This window comes from Carassius auratus, chromosome 16 (assembly GCF_003368295.1).
Source record: "Carassius auratus strain Wakin chromosome 16, ASM336829v1, whole genome shotgun sequence".
NCBI classification, from domain to species: Eukaryota; Metazoa; Chordata; class Actinopteri; order Cypriniformes; family Cyprinidae; genus Carassius; species Carassius auratus.
In genome coordinates, this window is record NC_039258.1 from 8,682,727 (window position 1) to 8,703,199 (window position 20,473).

Here is a 20,473-nt window from a genome sequence, read left to right on the forward strand (position 1 = left end):
CAAGAGGGAGGCCAAAACTTTTTCACACCACTGTACTTAGCAATTGGCATCGCTGACACAGTTCACTTCTTACCCTGATGAAAGCTGTAGTAGAGTTGAAAAGTGGAAAAGAGCCCTTTTAAAAAGAGGTGTTCCCCAGGGATCTGATCTTGGTCCTCTCTTTTTTTTTTTTGTAAACTGGTGAAACATCTACTAAACAATAATAAAATGTTGTCAGCTTGCAAACTGTGCATATCTTGTTTGCAATTATATGCATTTTGACATAATACATAGCATGGCTACTTTTGAACGGTTGTACCGTAGTATCCACATCTACCAGCAGATGTCATGTTAACCAGCATAACATTAACCTGTTGGTCTTGCCCCACAATACTTGCTCTTGATCTACTATTATACTGTACCTGGAGTATCAGCCACAGTCAGTTTTACTAATTTATATTTAAGTGAAATCCATTTAAATTAGTTTTATAGTTTCAGTCAAATTCTTTATTATGGTTGGTTTGCTTATTTAATACAGACATGATAATGTCAGGCAAAAGTTGATCTATTCAAAACTGAATAATAGAAGAGGATTCATCATTCATCCAAGTACGTTTCAGTAGTTGTAGGGCTTCATCATTCATCTCAGAGACTATATCAGGTTTGGTGGCCTCATCACTTGATTAATTAAATACAGTAGTCACTTAAGTCAGTAAGCTTTGAATCACTTTAACTTCACAGTGTCCATTTTTCCCACAGGCCTTTCCTGGTAATGATTCACCCACCACTCATGTGATCCTTCTAACCCTCCTCCATTGGCCCTCTCTTTTTTTCCCATAAACCTCTTGACTGTGTGCATGTAACTGAACCCCAGTGGAAGTGCCATGGACCAGCTCCAAAAGCTTCAATCTTCCCTCCCTCTCTACTCAGTCGTCCTCTCATTTTCATTTTCAGCTGTTCTCTCCCACATGCTCTCCCAACTCCACCAGAAGGCCTCCCTCCCCCACCACCATGTCCCGTTCTCCTTCTCCATTTCCTTCTTTGGTGAAAATGCTGAAAAAGAGAAGGGGAGGAAGACCTTCACCAGTGTTGAGAGGGAGCAGATTTGGCCACGTGTTTGTTTTAAGTTCTTATGCCTCATCAAGGCGAAGAAATAGCAGACTCAGCAAGTTTGCACATAAACACACCCATCTAGAGGCACAAGGTAACCTTGAATGAGATTGAAGACTGTAGAGGATACTATTAAGCTCTTGGGTCCTTGGCCAAAACGGAGTCCAATTTTTTCATAATGTAGACTCTAAAAAAAATTACATCACAATTGGTTTAATTTATAAAATATTTATCAACAATCAACCAATAAACTTTTTTTTTAAACACCTAAAACTTAAAAAGCTTGAATCACTTTAATTAAGAAATGCACATTAGCCAACTCTTTCTCTCCTGCATTAAAGCTCAAAGTGAATATATACTTGTACATTTAGAAATACTCAGAAGGTGAAACTAGTAAAATTGGCATCAATAAAATAACAATACGTAATGTCTCATTTTGACAAAGTTTGACAACATGCATACTATCATTTTTGACATACTGACAAATATTGTTTCATTTCAGTCACTCTTAACACATTAGAGGTTTATAAAGATTTAAAAAATGATGACTGTAGAGGTCACAATAAATGATCAAACAATTAAAAAACAGGAAGTGAACAGGAAATAATATGTAGTTTGTATATATACAGTGTAATAATGTGTGCTGTATCTCAAAAGTTTCTGTGCTTTTACAGATAATTCAAGCTATAGTAGTGCAAATGCAAGTCTGTCCTCCACCTGTATATAAAATGCATTTCAAACTTCATTTTCCCACACATCTCTAGACTGCAGAAACATTTCAGCTGTTATTTTTATTCTGACATTGCTATGCATTTTGGAAGACTCCTGAAAGTGAATGCATATGTTATTCATAAAATGTTGTTTGATGTTGAAGTTCTGCTAAGAAAGACAAAAGGTTGTAGCGAAGTTTTAGAAAAACTGGTCACTAACTACAGCAGTCACACATATTTATGTGACATATATAGTGTGTAAATGCTTAGATGTTTAGCTTTTGGTGGCTGCTTCTCTAAGTGTAACTTAACTGTACCCAAAACTCAAAATCAGTTGTGCTTTCATTCACGTAGCCTACACTTTGCTTGGCACAGAGTGTTTGGAGCAGTTCTAAATAGCGGTTCAGTCACTTTAACAGAACACCAAACCTTTGACCTTTTGAGTGTTTATGAAGGAATCTGTTTGAGTTCTTTCACAGGCTGCAAACACAGACTACATCCAACCATTAATGACCATTACCAGCCTAATGAAAGTTCTGAAAAATAAAGATGGGAATAACTAATAGACAGATCAGATATTATTATCTGTGCATATAGACCTACAAGTTTATGGAATGTTGATTCTGGATTGTGCAATGGATAGACTGTAGTTGGAACTCAGCATCACGTAGCTTTCACAACTCAACATCAATCTTTGGTACATCTTTTAAAAGTCGTAAACCAGCAAGCTTATTCTTTGAGTATTTTGGTGAAGCTCAGACTATTGTGTGTGTGGGAGCAGACTGTTGGTGTGATCTCAAAAGCAGTATCTGCATGGGTGCAACTTGAGATGTGACGTTCTCATTTGAGGGCACAGCAGTGTGAAATAGACATGTGCATGTATATGTATGCGTGCATATGGGAAGGGAAGGTGTGTAGATAAGGGGTTGCGTTCTATAAGCTGCTGTTGCAGTTGCGACAGAGAATCTCATCTTGCTCGGGGAAGAAGCCTGCGCCCACCAGCGACACGGAGCAACGAGAGCAGGTGAAGCACGGTTGGTGCCATTGCCGTTCCTCGAACGAAATGTACTTTCCTCCACCAAAACCTAAAATGAATTAAAAATCATGTAAAATGTCAGTGACATTTCAGATGAGTTCATCACATGATGTCAAAACTAAGATATCTGTAATCCCTGACACAGAACCACTGTCCCTATCTATTTTTAAACCAAAGTGACATCCATGCATGTTACCTGTAATAGGTTTTTTGCAGGCTTCACACTTCTTGGCGTACAGATTGCCAAAACATTTGAGGCAGTATGGGCTGTCATCACGGGAGGTGAAGTGTTGGCCAGCTAGTTGGACTTTACAGCTTGTGCAAACAAAGCACTCCTTATGCCACGGCTCATCCCTATAGGTCACACCGCCTTTAGCCAAGGCCTGAGGAGGAGAGAGTTCATCAGAGACACAAACAGTAACCTGTCAGCATGACTTTCCGTATACTTGACCTAAACCAAGTTACATGGAAAAAGGTATGATATTCAAACACATGCATAAATCCTCATGTCATGAGTGTACATTCATATGATATTCAGGAATTGCATGCTTGGGATGGGTCACAATGGGTGTATAGTTTACAAGTTTGCTTGTAACTAAATTGCTAATAACTGAGCACCAAATAATCATCGATCAGCATAGATCATGTGACACTGAAGACTGAAGTCGTTTATGCTGAAAATTCAGCAGTGCCACCACAGGAATAAATTACACTTTTACAATAATGCTGTTTCTACAGTATTTTTCATCAAATAAATGCTGCCTTGATGAGCATAAGAGACCTTCAAAAACAAAACAAAAAATTCCTAATTATAAATGTTCAAGAAAGCTATGCTTCCATATATGTATGTGTGTGTGTGTATAAAGTTTATTTATTTATTTATTAATTAATTTGTTGTGTTTCACAGAACTGTAGAACCAAAATGCCAAACAGATGGTGCTTTGTCAGGACAGGATGTGAAACTGACAGCCAGAGTTAATCAGTGACCAGCAAAACTTCTGATATGCAACAGGAAGGAGAAATGAGGTCAGAATTCAGACTTTTTGTGGAGGAATGTGTGTGTGGACTGATGAGGAACACATGGTTATAGATTTCAGCCAGAGAAGCAAGTAAAAACCCAACACTGACCTGTTTACATCGAGTACAGCGCGGTGCAAACTTGTTCTCATAGCAGGGTACACAATAGTGGTCATCTTTATCTGGAATAAAGGACTTGGAGCCTATTGGCTGTTGACAGCTGTTGCAAATGAAACAGCCCTCATGCCATGTGGAGCCGGCGTACTCGAGCTTCCTGGTTCCTGTGAGAGACAGAAAAAGGAAGGCAGCCTTTAAAATAAACAATTTCTGTGTTTTCGACAGCTGTGCATACCATGTTGCCATAAAATGTATAACTTTAATTCTGTCAGGACCTCTATGGTCAAAGATGACTGACAATTAGCATACAATACGGATTGGCATTATGGTTTCGTTCTCAAAAAGAACCCCCTGCACATTCATGCAGTCTAGCGTGGATATGAGCAGGGAGAGCAGCAATAACCCCCCAATGTAACAGAACAGAACCAACATAAATGTAGTGCAGATTTCATTAGGTTCAATAATTTCAACATTTTGAAATTAGTCTGATTCAAGGAGAATCAGAGGCTAAATCCTGATTAGAGGAGTCGTCTGGGATGGAGGTGGGTAATTAGCTATTGAGCAACGTGAAGCTGGTGATGATAATACTGAAGGACATTATACAGTATATGAATGCTGTGATAAGCATCACATCACTATAGACGCGGCTCCGCTGAGAGTCAGCTGATATGAGCTTAACTAACAATGCTCTGCCAGAACTGACGCTACGCTATAATTTATTGATGTAACTTTACATATATAACTAGCACACTGAATTGATTATATGTGGTAAAGATCATGTTCCAGAAAGATATTATGCAAATTTTCTACAGTAAATATATAAAAACTTTTGTTTTTGTTTAGTAATAATTCATTAAGGACTTCATTTAGACAGATTTTTTTGGACCATCAGATTCTAGACTACAAAAAGTTGTATATCAGCCAAATATTCCCATATTCTAATAAACAACACATCCATGGAAAGCTTATTTATTCAGCTATCAATTAAGAAAAAGACCCTTATGACTGGTTTTGTGGTTCAGGGTCACATATATTTGAATCGAATTAAGGACATGATGTGCTAATTAAATTCATTTCAATTAAATGAATCATTAAGCATATAGTTAAACATGTAAATACTGTATATTTGAAATAATTCTGACATTTATTAAAGCTTGATTGTGATAGGATAAAGCACTGAAATATTCTCTCAAAACTAGAGGAAAGACATGGTCAATTACGCCATTGTTCGTTCCTTAATCAGGGGATTTGCAGAGATGTCAGATCTCCCAGTTAAGTAATGCTGGCATTTTGGTGGAAAAGAGTAATGATATTTCTTATTCTATGATAGAAAAAGTCTTTTCACGTATAGGACCACAAAGTGAGCATAACAAAAATAGTAGGCCCATCGTAATTACCTTGATTCTTTGCATTTTCCCATTGTGGGACATGTTGATGAGCATGTCACCAACAGTCACTTTACCCAGTTTGAAAGACTTTTTTAAGAGGACTACTTATCTCTGGGGTTTCCCTACAAAAGATGAATTTGAGCTTTCAAAGAGACAAAATGATGATCTGACAGTCAAGGTTCATCAAATGATTAGCAGGTTAAAGGTTGACGTTCATAATCCACTAAGCGTTTCACACGTCACCCAGATCAAAAGCCCCGTGGAGATCCTCCTTAAAGAGGCCCCACTCCCAAAATCACCAAAGCTTTACACAGAGAGCAAATGATAAAGGTCATAATCCCCTGGATAACAAAAAACACTAAGAAATATCAAGTTACAGCAAGGCCGCCTCGCTCAAGTTCAAAAATCACCCCAAAATATGTGTCACCACATTTATCAAAGCAAAGTATGAACTATAGTCGAGAGCCCCCCTCAATCCTTTGTCTTTCCCTTGTCATCTGCACATCACAAACAGAGGCCCTAACCACTAACAATGTGTTCCTCTTCCTGTAAGTGTAGCCCTCAGGTTACATGCATGAACCAGGATTCAAAATTGTGGCAGAATATTTTTTAGCTTCTTGTTTTTGGTTTGGCAATTTTTGGAGATTGTAATACTGCTTGATTTGTTAACTGGATTTACCTCAGAAAATAACAGCCACACATTTTTTAATGCCAAAAGCAACTAGATTTACATTTACAGTAGGAAAAAACAGAACTTTCAAGGCAGCTAAATAAATGTTACAATTTCTGTCTTTGCAGTCTAAAGATGACAGTCTAAACCCGTAAGACCTTTGTTCATCAGAACACAAATTAAGATTTTATGGAGCTATGAGAATAATTTTTGTGTGCAGGCGCCAAGACTAGGAAGAGTTCAATATGCAAATAGTATATTTGCATTTACTATAAATATGCAAATAAATAATATGACAACATCACTGTTGGTGCTGAACATTTTAACAATGCAAAGTTTAAAGCTACAAATCCAAGTCTAATACAACTAACAATGAAATAATTAACAAAACAGTTTGTAGCATTTTTAAGTCTATTATGTTCACCAAGATATTTTTCTATTTAATGCTCTTCAGCTGCTTTGTCACAATCTGTATTGTTTAAAGCGCTATATAAATAAAAGTGACTTGACTTGACCAAGACTATGGCTAAGCAACATTTTCAGCGAGAAATCACTCTGGTTTTTAATGCCACATGAAATCCTTCTAATATGCTGATTTGTGCTTAATGTTAAAAACAGTTGTACTGCTTAATATTTCTCTGCAATACATTTATTTTCATGAACAGAAAATTCAAAAGAACATGTTTTATAGAAACAGAAATCGCTTGTAATCCATTTAATAATCCATTTCATGCAATTGCTAAAAAAATAAAATAAAATCCTTACTGACCCCAAACTTGTGAACAGTAGTGTAAGTGGTTTAGGCTGAATAAGTTGCAGAAGTTTCATACTTGGGTTAAAAACAAACTCTAACCACAACTCTAACCACATTTATGGAAAATCAATGCCTTGGAGGCATTAGAAAAATACATAAAAGGGCTTTCAATACAGGGCTCACTTTGTATGCCTTGTAAAAGAACAACATACGTAACCTTTTGGAATCGTTACCTGAATTTCAGATGGATGCAGCCTTGCTGAAACCGTTTACTGCCTTATCCCCTCTTATCATCAGAGGCTTGGATGGCAGCCATGCGCAATGATTTGGCTGAGAGATGGCAAGCCAGGCAGACTGGCAATTATTTTGTCACATCTAACCTGCGCAACACTCCCTCACTTCTCTCTCTCTCGATTTTAGTCATGCCTCTGGTACTTCAGATTTGCTTTGGCAGAACTTTGCAACTTTCCCCCTTTCTCAGTTTTGGCTTCTTCATGTTTGTGAATCTAGTGTTACCTGCATACCTGTGGCCGTGACATGCTGTCTGTTTCACAAGTGTGAAGACTTGAAGTCTTACACAACAGTATTGAGAACAAACTGAAGGAACGGTGCCAGAGTACGAATGGACTAGACTTGAGACCAGTCTGAACAGGATTTGTCAGGTAATTACATGAGTTATGACTGATGATGTGTGCTGATATCATTCATACCAGGCATGACAGTTTTATCGCAGGCCACACATTTGGAGGAGAACTCGTTGCAGTAGCAGTCATTGCACAGAAGGGCATCATCCTGGCTGGTGAAGGGCTCGTCTGCCAGCGAACGGTCACAGCGGAAACAGCGGAAGCAGTGCTCGTGGTAGTGACGGTCCTCATAAAATAGCTCCTGAATCACAAGAACAGAGATGTTATGAACCTTTAAAGGGTTAGTTCACCCACAAATGACAATTCTGTCATTAATTACTCACCCTCATGTCGTTCCAAACTCGTAAAACCGCTGTTCATCTTCGGAACACAAATTTGGAAACGGTCACCATAGTGCCATTTTGCAGAGTATCCACTGAATGCAAAGAGCTTATGCTGTTCTGTGTCAGCCGCACTACAAGTACTCTTCAAAATGATGCTATGGTGACATGGAGGAGACGAATTGTCGAATAAAGTCATTATTTTTGTTTTCTGTGTGTACAATAAGTATTCTTGTAGCTTCGTAAAATTACAGTTGCACCCTTGATTTCACATGGATTATTTTACTGATCTCCTTGCTATGTTTCTGGACATTGATCATGTTAATTACATTGCAGTCTACGGGGGTTAGAGAACTCTCAGAATGCATAAAAATATCTTAATTTGTGTTCCAAAAATGAACAGAGCTCTTCTGGGTTTGGAACGACATGAGTGTGAGTAATTAAAGATAGAATTTTCATTTTTGGGTGAACTACCCCTTTAAGGTGAGTGTTCATACATAAATCATGTGGTATTAACTTTTTTCAACGAAACACAAAAGGTAAAATGTTGAAGAATGTACTTTTGTTAGGGTCAGTAAATCATGACAGATTGTTCATTTTTAAGGTGAAAACCAAGACACTTTCACCACAAACATGAATTAGCAGAAGATGTGCACTGGCGTCTTCACATTAGAATATATAAAAATTTGCAGTTATTGTTAAAGACAAGTTGACATAACAACAGTTTAGTCATGATTATGTGAAAAAAAGTCAGAAGAGGCCACAAATTAAACCGCTTTTCCTCGATCCCAAGAACATTTCTGATTAAGATCTCAAGTAGTGGCTATTCAGCCTCTCAAACGTTAGCACATGTGCATCTAGTTATGAGCGTGTGTCTGTGCCTGGGTCAACTCCTCATGTAAAATATGTAAACACATAGTAATAAGACAGAGAGGGTGAACTTTATGACCTGTGCTGCGAATTGCCAAGACAAAAACAGTGACTTAATTTAGCATCTGCCGTCCCTTATTGTCAATAAGTCATCAGACTCTTTGTCTGTAAGCACACGGACTCGTGATTTCCTGTGGGGAGTTTACTACTGTGGTAAATGAACTGCATTGCTTGGTTTTATTTAATTTCGAAGGGATTAGCTGCCCTCAGAATGGGAAGGATTAAAAACTCAATTGGTTGCTATTATGTTTTGCCTTAGGTGTTTAACATTGTTGGCCTGACTGAAGTTGAATGACATTTCTAATTGGACAATAAATGCCTTTTTCAAAAGAACTGCTAAATGGACAGTTTCAGCCTGAAACCACATAAAAACGCTTTTACGGTGTAATTGAGTCTCCAAAATTTCCAACTAGCATGGATAAGCTCCTATAAAATCAACATTTTGCATGTCTTTTTTTAGGGAATCGTTCAGTCAGAAGTTCAAATTTTGGAGTTCTAAAGGTGTGGTCAATTTATCGTCATTCGCTAAATTTTGTAGGAGAAATCTAGTTATTCCAATACAAAGTCACATCTGGAATTTTGTGAGAGAAAGAATAAAAAGTAGAAAGCCTATAGAAAGTGACTTCTGCCAAACTACTGATAATGTTCCATTTTTTCTTCATCAAAATGTGACTCTGGACCACAAAACCTTAAAGTCTTAAGTCACTTGGGTATATTTGTAGCAATAGCCAAAAATACATTGTATGGGGCAAAATTATCGATTTTTCTATAATGCCAAAAATCATTAGGATATTAAGTTAAGATCATGTTCAATGAAGATATTTTTAAAATTTCCTACTGTAAATATAAAAAAACTTAATTTTTGAACCATACATGAACTTAAATCTTATTTATTCAGCTTTCAGATGTTGTGTAAATCTCAATTTTAAAAAATGTACACTTAAGACTGGTTTTGTGGTCCATGGTCACAAATGTGTTTGCACCTTAAAGCAGCAGTCCATATTTATTGTCATTGTATTTAAAAGAGCATCTTAAAAATATCTTCTTTTGTGTTCCACAGAAAGAAATAAAGAAAGAAAAGAACAGAAGAAATAAAGTAATACAGGTTTGAAATGACAAGGGTGAGTTCAATTAGTTTAACTATCGCTTTTATAAGCAAAACTTACTCTTGAATCATGGCCAATCAGCTCTTTGCACTCATCACAGGTGTTGGCAAACAGGCTGTCGTAGCAAGGGATGCAGTAAGGGTTGTCCTCTGCCTGGATGTACTTCCTGCCGTATAAGGACTCCTTGCAGTTGTCACAGTCAAAGCGTTCACTCATGTTGCTCTGATCCGAGTCGGTCCCTGTAACAACACAAAGCAAGGAAGGTTCAGGGAGGTGAGCTTTCAATCACAGCTGCATCGCACTGAGAAAAAAAGTCACACACAAACAAACAAAACAGGCAGATCTGTCACAAAGCACTTTGCAAAACGTCTATTAAATTTTATAGCTCTGTGGTGATAGCTGGGAAATGAGAGGGAGGAAGCTGGAATTTTAGCAAGCACACAACCTTGTGCTGCATGTGACGTGGCAGCTGTAGCGGCGCTTCAAGGGGAGGTCACTAGACATTTCTAAGTTTTGAGAGATGATCATTGTGTTTTAAGAGATTTGTTTTGCTTGGCCACAGAGCAAAGACCAAAGTTTCTTAATGTTTTTCACTATGTCACACTGTGATGATTGTGTTTTTGAGACACTGTAGCAAGGTAAAAGTACTTTAACTTCTAAAAAAGCACCAAGGTCTTTTCCCCAAAAAATGCACGAAAGTGAATGACCCTTTAACATGGCTAGTTTTTTAGCAAGTTATGTAAAACTACATAATCAGGTAAACATTAAAATCTAAATTTAACTTTCACAAACCAGTTATTAATGAGCATAATCTTTTGAACAACTGCTTGCACATATGGCCAAATTGGCAATTAATGAACATTGAGTTCCTCTTTGTTACAGGTTTATCAAATTTCTTAAGTTTCTATCCAAAGCCCAAATAATTACTTCACATTTTATCTGTGACAAAGACATTTTTATTAGTCATAACTTCTGAAGAATTATAGCTCAGTAGCGTTGTCAAAATTACTTCTGTACCAGTCGGTACTGAAAATTTGAAAACTGAAAATCATTTGAACGCTGTTGAATGGATTCCTAAACACTGCTCAAATGTTAGCGGCAAATGGACGTTTTTAAAATTTCAGTGCCTATTGGTACCGAAGTCGGTTCTTTTGAATACACTATAGCACAGACACTAGACTAAAAAAACGTTTTCCAGTGTGCATGCAGAAGTATAGTTTGGGCTTAACTCAGACTTTCTCACTTGGTCATCCACGTGCCGAAAAAAAGACAAACCCTTACTGCCTCACAAATAAAAGGCCTGCAAGATCACAGTGGTAAGACTATATTGTTGGAGGTCTGTGCATTTGCATGCTTCACCAGCAAATATTTGTGAAGTAAACACTTCTGCCTTGGATGTGCAGACCACCTAGGGAGATTGTTTAGAGAACCGCAAAAGTGACAAGAACTCTTAATTTTTTTTGAAAGACCAAGCACTGATCCCAAACAACACAGATGGGTTTTTGTTTTTCATTTTGTAATGCCTGTCTTACATCAGACACACATCTTCATAGGGGAGTATGGATCAGATTTTTGTTCACATTCAGTACAAAAACATAGCCCATGTTCACAATGCAAGGCGTTAAAACCATTTACAGTAATCACATAAACCGACAGTGCAATAAAAACACCAGCTTGACCTTAAAGTGAGTGTATAGCCCTGCGAGTGCCCGTCACGGAATAATATTGTTACAGCGTTGCGGCAACGCTATCAGGTTGCCAAAACATTACTGAGATGTTGGAGGAAAGCCTTATGATAAGTGATAGGCCTCCCTGGAAGAGACGAGCTCAGTGTATCAGTTTCCACCCAGCTAATAATAATAATCAGCCACCGCTAAAATAATGAATCTATTTGCACTCCCTGTCTTACACACGCCCACAGGGAGGGTGTAATCACAGGATGCAAGATGAAAGATATCAACCACCGTGTTTCATCTTTCCTCTTCCCCCTGGCATGACAAAAGGCTCAAATGAACGTGGGTGTGAAAGGCTAAGATAAAAAAAGGGCAACGCACCTCCCGAATGCTTCATAAATAATCAGCTGACACTCTTTTACTACGATGATACCATTTACTCTCAGCTGAGAGCTGCTTTAAAAGCTTCTCTGCCCTGGATCTGCTCGTAAATTAGGGAGTGTTAATGTTAAAGGCTCCAGTGGCCTGAGGTGGCCCATGGTTTACATCATTACAGACCTACGTTTGAGGGGGAATATGAACCTTCTCTGTTCCCATCAAGGCTATAATGGTTCTGTGTTTCTTGTTGATTGGTAAATGACATCACATTTTTGTCTTGGTCCTTAATTAGTCAAAGGTACATTTAAATTGCAAGAATTCTATTTTTCAGAATCAGATATAATTTGGCTTTGCAGATTCATGTTGTAAAATGTCATGTGGTGTGACTCTCCAAAAATGGTATGATACTTATGAATGAATAATTCATAATATGTAAAAAAAAAATATGTTTAGACCATGAAAATATATAAAACTTTTTAGAAAATAATGGAAAATTTTCAAAACCAAACTGAATCAAATTAAAGCGTTCTTTTTTGTTGTTGTTGACATTAATTTTGTATTTTTATTATTAATTAGTTTTTTTTTTTTCTCATTTCAGTTGGTTATTTTAGTACTTCAACTTTATTAGCTTCAGTTTCAATTTCAGTTTTATTTTATTTCAGGCTCATTTCAATTAACAACTTTTTTTGTAGTTTTAGTTTTAGTTGACAATAACAACACTGCTGCCCTTTGATGACAAGTAACAGGATCTTTAGTCAGTACCAGAGGCAGTTTTCGTGCAGGTGTGTGAACACCTGGGATCCATTCCACAACCGCCATCTACTTCCTTCATCTTTCTTCAGATCGCCAGAGCTAATGGTTGTCATTTCCTGGCAACTTTTTAGGCTGCAAGAAGGAGAGCTGAAACCTGGCTTAGTGCTAAATGTAGCATGTTCTAAAAAAGAAGTCATGGAGGTCCGATAAGCATCTTTTAAATGTATGTGAAGAAAATGCATTGCTTATAATGAAAGCTGACAGATCTATGCATCTCTTTTTCTTTGATTTGGCAAGCATATGCTAAATTTCACATTCAGTTTCATCTAAACACAGAACAGGCTGTTTGCACACGCCAGAAAGGATCACCAACAGTGCTTCGAAGGCCTCATCGTTCACCCAAGTAACGTCAACAATAGCTGTTCTGCAGCCTGACTACAAGTGTGTTTACGGTCTCTGGGGAGACGTGAGCTTTAGTTAGAATAACTCGCCTCCTGGTAATCATTAAAGATGAGGTAGGACCGAGTCCTTCACTGTACGAGGGAAATATTGTTGCAGCTAAGACTATATATAAATACTTATTTTGTCAAGGGCGGGGGCTGTTATTACTTCCTTTCTGTTCTGGGTTTCTAAAACTTATAAGAGCAACAAATGAAACAAGTAATATGAGAGTAAATGGCCAGTTTGGACTAAGGTGGAGGGCATGATGTCATCAGTGACCCCAGGGCTAGACGTCCAGAAGTGATTCAATCCAGAAGCTGGGAAAATGAAGCAAGACCTCTCCCTTCACTTACAAAGTCAGAGCTGGCTTTGGTTGAAAGCTTAGATGGTATTTTATGCAGAACCACAAGGAACCCTCTGACACATTGCAGCTGAAAGTGTTATCGGGAATTTCCTCTCCTTTGGACAAAGTGTTTTGTGAATGATGAACTGGTCTGAGGTAAAATACCAGAACTCTGAGCAAAACAGTCCTTGAGGGTTGAGGATATCCAACAAAACACCATGACCTATCAGCTCTGTTTATTTAATCTAGTCTGCAAAATGTCTGCTTTTAGACAAACCATCAGAACACATCACACCATGTCTATCTATCTATCTATCTATCTATCTATCTATCTATCTATCTATCTATCTATCTATCTATCTATCTATCTATCTATCTATCTATCTATCTATCTATCTATCTATCTATCTATCTATCTACTGATCTACCTATCGATCTGACACGTTCAAGGTCCAGAAAGGTAGTATGGACACTGATTAAAATATTCCATGTGACATCAGTGGTTCAACTATAATTTTATGAAGCTAGAAGAATACGTTTTGTGCGCAAAAAACAAAACAAAAAACTTCTCTTCAATGTCAGTCTTTGATGCGTGTTCACAAAAATACCATGACGCATACGTATGATGCATTAACAATGTCAATACTACCCTTCTAGGCCTTGAATGTGTCAGTTGCATTGATGTCTATGCAGGGTCAGAAAGCTCTCGGATTTCATCAAAAATATCTTAATTTGTGTTCCAAAGATGAACGAAGGTTTTAAGGGTTTGGAACATGAGGTTGAGTAATTAACAGCAGAATTAAAATTTTTGGGTGAACTGTCCCTCTAAACAACAAACTAACCAACTAACAGTTATTTGACTTTTACTGTTGCTGATTGCACAAGATGCAGCTTTGTGGCTTCCAGTGTAGACAGTTGCTACATACTTTCGTTGGCCACTTCCAATGCTGCCAGGCTGTCTTCCTGCACTACTATGAAGGAAATAATTGTTTTACCGGCCTTAGGCCAACTCTTAAATATTTCAAAGCAGCTATCTCATTGCCTTCTGGTCCTATCTGTATCTGAAGGATATGGCGGTCCTTCTCAGAACAGTCTGTGAGATTCTTGGGGAATGACAAGGCCACAATGGCATGTTTGTCTAACTTCAGAGAGGCCAGACTGAAAGGGAGCAGGGCAGTAGGGGCATGGACAGCGTGTTCACGCAGACCCCTGTCCCGCTGCAGTTTCACAGACAACAGCACTAATCCTCTGACCAAACTCCCATCACGCTCCGCTTCACTTTAAATGGGCCGGCTGTGCCTCCCGCTGGGAAACTGACCCGGGCCTTTCCTGTTCCTAGGGTCCAGCCAGAGCTCGGCCTGTCAAACATCTGCCTGGGCAACAGGAGGTAATGGCTGCTTGCCATCTCACCGTGACTATTACACAACACCCCAGATTCAATAACTCACCTACTTTTACTGTATATTGTCAGATATAGTTATCAGTGAATCAAATATTCTATAACACCCTTTTCTGCATCAAGCATCCCATTGCAGAATAGATTCTGTCAGATTAATACTGAGGCCACATAAGGTCAGGCTTGTGGCAAATGTGATAAATGTAATATTCTCATTTAGATATTAGAAAAGAATAGTATGCACTGTTTATTTAATATGTAGCTTTTAGAAACTTTAAGGTCAAAACAGATCGATGAAGGGCAGGTAGGTATTACAGCTTTTACACTATTCTTAGGAGGTAATATTTTGGCCCAGAATTAGTTTTTTCTATCCACAATTTTTTGCCATAACAAACACAGTGATAGTCCATCACTAATGCTACAGTAAAATGACACTTGAAGACAGTGGAGTACATTGACTCTGTAATGAATTTCAGAGGTCAGATATTCTTGACAGATCTGAAGTGCTAAAAATAATAGCTGACAGGTTCCAGAGACAATACGGAGGTGATGGCTGCCAGACAAAACACTTATGTTTTTGTTGTAAAGTCACAGTATCAATTGAACATGAGAATGCCGTGGTGGAGAAGATGTAGGGTATATGTGCACTTATGTGCCTTTTAGGATCGGCTCTTACCACATCAGATAAAGCAAAATGGCAGAGAGGAGGAGGAAAGAGAGGGAGAGCGAGTCTTATCGGAGGAAGCAGGGAGGCAATTGCCAAAGAAAGGGGAGATAACATTCAAAAACAAATCCGAACGTTTGCTCTCGCTCATTCACACATTATCTTTATCAGTTTTCGATGCTTGACAGAAGAGTAATCTCCACTTACATTATTATTATTTTTTTTATATACAATACAGTACATAATATAGCCGTTTTCTCACATCGGCTGATGTTCACATGCTGAACAGTCATGCAAACTACCTTACCGAGTAAATTAAAATTGAATACAAAGCTAAATAAATATTTTGTTTTAATCTCTGGACCACTGTTTAAGATCTTCTGCTGTAAAATATGCCTATTGTTAATGGTTTTGCTTGTGAAATTGGGCCTTTGTTGTTTACTCTCCCTGGAGAGGATGCTTTGACAGTGTTAGTAAATGATTTGTTCGACTGCCGCCACAGAGTTTAAAACCTACACATTTTCTCTAGTGTGACGGTGATAACAGTTAACATTCGTACTGGCCAGACACCAAATGTCGCAACCGCAGAGGGCTTGATCTCACTTTATACCATGAATCCATCTTCTGTTACAGGCCCAGCCATGTGGAACAGACGTCACTGACCACAGTTATCCTTCAGAAAGACCATCATCAGCAAATAATCCACACCGAGACAGCTTTGCAAAAACAACAAGCTTTGACGTAAACCAGACAACAAGCCGTATAAACAAACGCCGTTTCTTTCGAACTCTTTTTATCAACCCAAAGTATTATTTACCCCTGCGAAAGATTAAATCACTATTAGCCTCACTGACGCAAGAAGGCAGGTACTCTTGGCTGACTGATCAGTATGGGTCTGTTTATTAGTTTCTGACCCTATTCTATTTAAGTGCATGTTAGATGTGAGACAGGAACAAGACATACACAGAACAGACATACACCAGGCCTAAACATGTCATTTCCATTGAGCCCTTAAAACACAGCTTTGTGCCACATGAGGATGGCAAAGTCAGGTTCACCTCGTAAACATCAATGAACATTAATGAGCACCTGCTTCGGCAGCTAACATTAACAAGGATGTCATTTTCCTAGCTTTTGAGCAGAAGGGAGGTGTGGATATATGCCCTGAAAATCACCTTCACAAACCACCAACCCTTTAAGAGGCATATGGATGTGTCTGTAAGCCATCATCCAACGGCAACTGGAACTCCCTTCACAACAGTAGTAGCCTTATTTGACCCTTTTGGCTTTTTCATTATAGCTGTTTGACATTTTAGACTCGATCTGTGCCAAGACGGTTTAGCTAAAGGCTAGCGCAGCAGTCATTAAAAAGGACACGCAGAGCTGCACAGACAATTAGCAAATTCCCAAAGTCATTGTCAGCAGAGTCTAGCTAAAACCTTTGTGATTTAGCAAAGGCCCTGAGGAGGAGGAAATTTTCTGTTTCACAAAATTTTTATTCTAAACTACAGCTCTGTATGAGAGAGGCATTAAACCAAAGTGAGGGGGGAAAAAGAGGCACAACAAAACAAAATAAAGTTAACTGGTGCGTGCCTATACACAATGCTACAGAAAGTATGTAAAATACAAGTATGTTTACATAAAAAAACAGAAACTACTGTTTGAACTTTCTATTCACCAAGGAATCCAGAAAAAAGTATATAAGTTTCAAAATATTAAGTAACACATTTATGTATTTATATGCATTAAAGTAAAAAAAATTCTATGGTTTAAAGAAGAAAACAATTGGATTTTTTTTATTTTTTTTATTACTAATGCAGCCTTGGTGAGCATAAGAGACTAATTTCAACAACATAAAAAAAAAACATAAGAGACCCCAAACTTTTTATAGTTATGTGTATATTTACCATGGGTTTGATGATTGAGAAGTACTGAAAAGGTAGCACAGCACTGTGACATAATCTTATTTAAATACCTTAAAAATGTATTACTTTACAGAATGTTATGAAATAAACATGGTGACACTTTTTTGTGTCTGCATTTCATGTCTGCTTCTGCTCAAGCTACTGTACCAAGAAAAGGTGAAAATAGAATTTGATTTATTCATCATCTGTATTTATGTCCATGTAGCTGGTTAAAAAAAGGTATTGCCTACATATTTCTCACTGTGTAGTGAGAGACAGAAGGGAAAAACGTCCATACATTAGAGTTTAACATCTGCTTTCTATTGAGAGAAGTATGCAGTTGACTCCAGAGTTTTAAAGTAGGTTTTGGAGAGTTACTGCCCAAAGAATGCAGGAAGGGCTGTCTTTTCTTCACTTTCTGTGGCATTTGCCGGTAAGTGCTTCAGAGGCAAGAAGAAAACAAAGATAGAAACTGACAGTATATAGGGCGGACTGGGATGAAGAGAAAAGCTTAGAAAGAGGAGGTTTGTATGGTTTGAGTTGTATCAGGTCATGGAATCCAAGACAAACCAGAGAAAGACCTGGTGAATTAAATGTTCACAGCTTTGTTGCATTAAAAGGAGGAGAGAAGGAGGGCAAAATGAGAGCGGTGGAGAGAGTCAGAACAAGAAGGAGTCTTAACTGGAGTGAAGACGACTAAGGTTGGGTCATTGATGGGGGAGGGGTGTTCAAAGGATAATGTAAGACAGTAAGAAAAAAGCAGTGCGTATATTATTGCTCCCAGAACAAACAAACGCAATTGTAATCCCACGAGCCTGCTCGCTTCTCTGTTTCCCAGTGGCTACGCAGAGTAGAATTTATGACCAAACATGGTCATTGGCGTCACTGTCCTCCATGTGTCATCAACCTTCTGTAACTGAATGTGCCTTTGCTTTAATCTTTGAGAACCATAACCTAAAGTCACATAAGATCAGGTCAGTATCAACACATGCATCTATGAAGGGATGATGTGAGAGAGGGCAATAAGAGGTAAAAGACAGGGAGAATAAGGAAAAGAAAAAAAGCTAAGAAAATGGAAACAAATGTACATAGAAAGGAAATATAATTATTAAGGAAATAATCAAAAATAAGGGAAAATTAAACATAAAAGGGAAAAGGAAAAAGAAAAGCAATGAGAAAAGAAATGGAAAAGGAAAGCAAAGGGTAAAAGTAAATGGGGAATAAAATAACAAAAAGGAACGGAAAAGGAAAGGAAAGGGTAAGTAACTGGAAAGGAAAGGGAAAAAAATAAAAAATTAAAGGGTGGAAAAAGGACAGCAAAGGAAAAGGAAATTAAAGGGAAAAAGAGGAAAGCAAAGGGAAAAGGAAATTCATTTAGAAAGAAAAGAGGATAGCAATGGGCAAATGAAAAGGAAATTAAAGGGAAAGAGGAAAACAAAGGGAAAAAGAGGATAACAATGGGAAAAGGAAATGGGGAAAAAAGAAAGCAAAAGAAAAAAGGAAGCAAATGGTAAAATAAGTTGAAAAGTACATGTAAAGTAAAGGAAAAAGAAAATGCAAGGGAAGAAGGAAAGCAAAAGGAAAAGTAAAGGGAAATCAAAGGTTAAAGGAAAGAGAAAAGCAAAGTTGTAATGAAATTGGAAAAGGGGAAAGGAATGGGAAATAAAAGAGGAAGGCAAGGAAAAAGAAAAGAGAAAAAAACGCAAAGGGAAAGGAAACAGGAATAGAAAAGAAAATGGACAAAAAAAAGAAAGCAAAGAGGGAATGAAAAGCAAAATTGGTGATGATTGGACTGACTGACTGACAAACTCAAATGGCAAAATCAGTAACTAGCTTTCTCATTGAAGCTGCATTACACTCGACTTATATGGGACCAACTAAACTGATCACTCATTAGAAGTGAAGTGTGGACACTGGATGCCTGAATTCTGCCCGGGACAAAATATTGCTCTGTATATTCCCAGAACAACCCTACGATTACAGCAGAGTGCTGCAGAGGCTTGGCAGTGCTACAAGTCAGATGTCTGGACTCGTTCTTCTCCATGCAGAGTAGAAAATAAAGACAGAGAAAGGTGGTCTGGCAAACACAAGGGGCATTTGTAAAGCATTTCCTTGGGCTAAGGGTGGGCTCCTAAATTTCACTGGTGGTTTTTCTACATGCTGTAGCAGAGAGCTTTTTAACCTCTGAAACACTTGCCTTGATCAGATGTCTTTTGATGTTGTTGATGGAAACTGGTCTTAAGCACTCTTCATCCTCAACATGACAAATTATTTACAATGGTTAGAATAATCACTGGCGAGGTAGATTGAGCGTAACATTCATGTCTGACTTTCCAAACCCGGTTGCCAAATTACTGAGACGCTGTTCATTGACTAAACAACAGTATAATTGAAGAGCCCAAATTCATCCAGTCAGTTGCCAAGAAATTTATGTAAAACTCTTATGTCGTTTTCAATCTCTCGCCCCTTTTTTTCACCCCAAACGTTTGACTTATTTCTGAGAACCCAAGTTTGCAGCAGTCATTTCTGAGCTGATGTGCTCTGACCTGTTTGAAGTTAGGAAAACAATGAGAACAGTGGGAACATAATTGATTAGTTGAGTCAAGTTGTGATTTTCCTTTAAGTGCCAACATAGCAGACTGAGGGGGTTCAAGGCCTTTCCTATTTGCTTTCATTGTTTGTACTTCTCTCTGCTAGTCACAACTGCTATGTGCTGGCATTCAAATGCGGCCTGTTAGGTCTAGTCTCCAAGGTTCTTCGTGCTATCTCCTACATTCCTTCTCATGTCAACACAGTAAATTAACTGAAAGTGCTGTACTTTGTTTTTCAAAATCTAAGGTGGAGTATACACTGAAACACCTTTATTTTACAATAAATGTTCGGTGAATAGAGGTGTTTATTTTATTTAAAATTCTTAACTACGAAATTTTCTGGTTAGGAAAATTGTACACATCAAAATGCAGTTTCTAACTATGATTTGTGCTATTAGAAATTATACCAGAATGGGTATTATTACACTACGGTGTAAAAATTTTGGTATCAGTATGATTTCTTTGAAGCAAGTCTCTTATGCACACCAAGGGCCCTAACTTAATGATATAAGCTCATGGTCTAAAGTGCTTGGAGCAGGTGCACTAAGG

The 20,473-nt window shown here is 38.0% G+C and overlaps 1 protein-coding gene across 1 annotated transcript in view; it reads right to left on the reverse strand.

Annotated features, from left to right (window-relative positions):
* Positions 1-1,301: 1,301 nt before the first annotated feature.
* The window catches only part of LOC113116009 (four and a half LIM domains protein 3-like), a 33,481-nt gene continuing 14,309 nt past the window's right edge, over positions 1,302-20,473 (reverse strand). The window contains exons 2-6 of the mRNA XM_026283826.1: positions 9,842-10,020; positions 7,492-7,666; positions 3,964-4,133; positions 3,032-3,218; positions 1,302-2,884 (exon numbers count right to left, since the gene is read on the reverse strand). Of these exons, the coding sequence (XP_026139611.1) occupies positions 2,733-2,884; positions 3,032-3,218; positions 3,964-4,133; positions 7,492-7,666; positions 9,842-9,997 (840 nt within the window). The 5' untranslated portion in view covers positions 9,998-10,020 and the 3' untranslated portion in view covers positions 1,302-2,732. The remainder of the gene's footprint in view (positions 2,885-3,031; positions 3,219-3,963; positions 4,134-7,491; positions 7,667-9,841; positions 10,021-20,473) is intronic.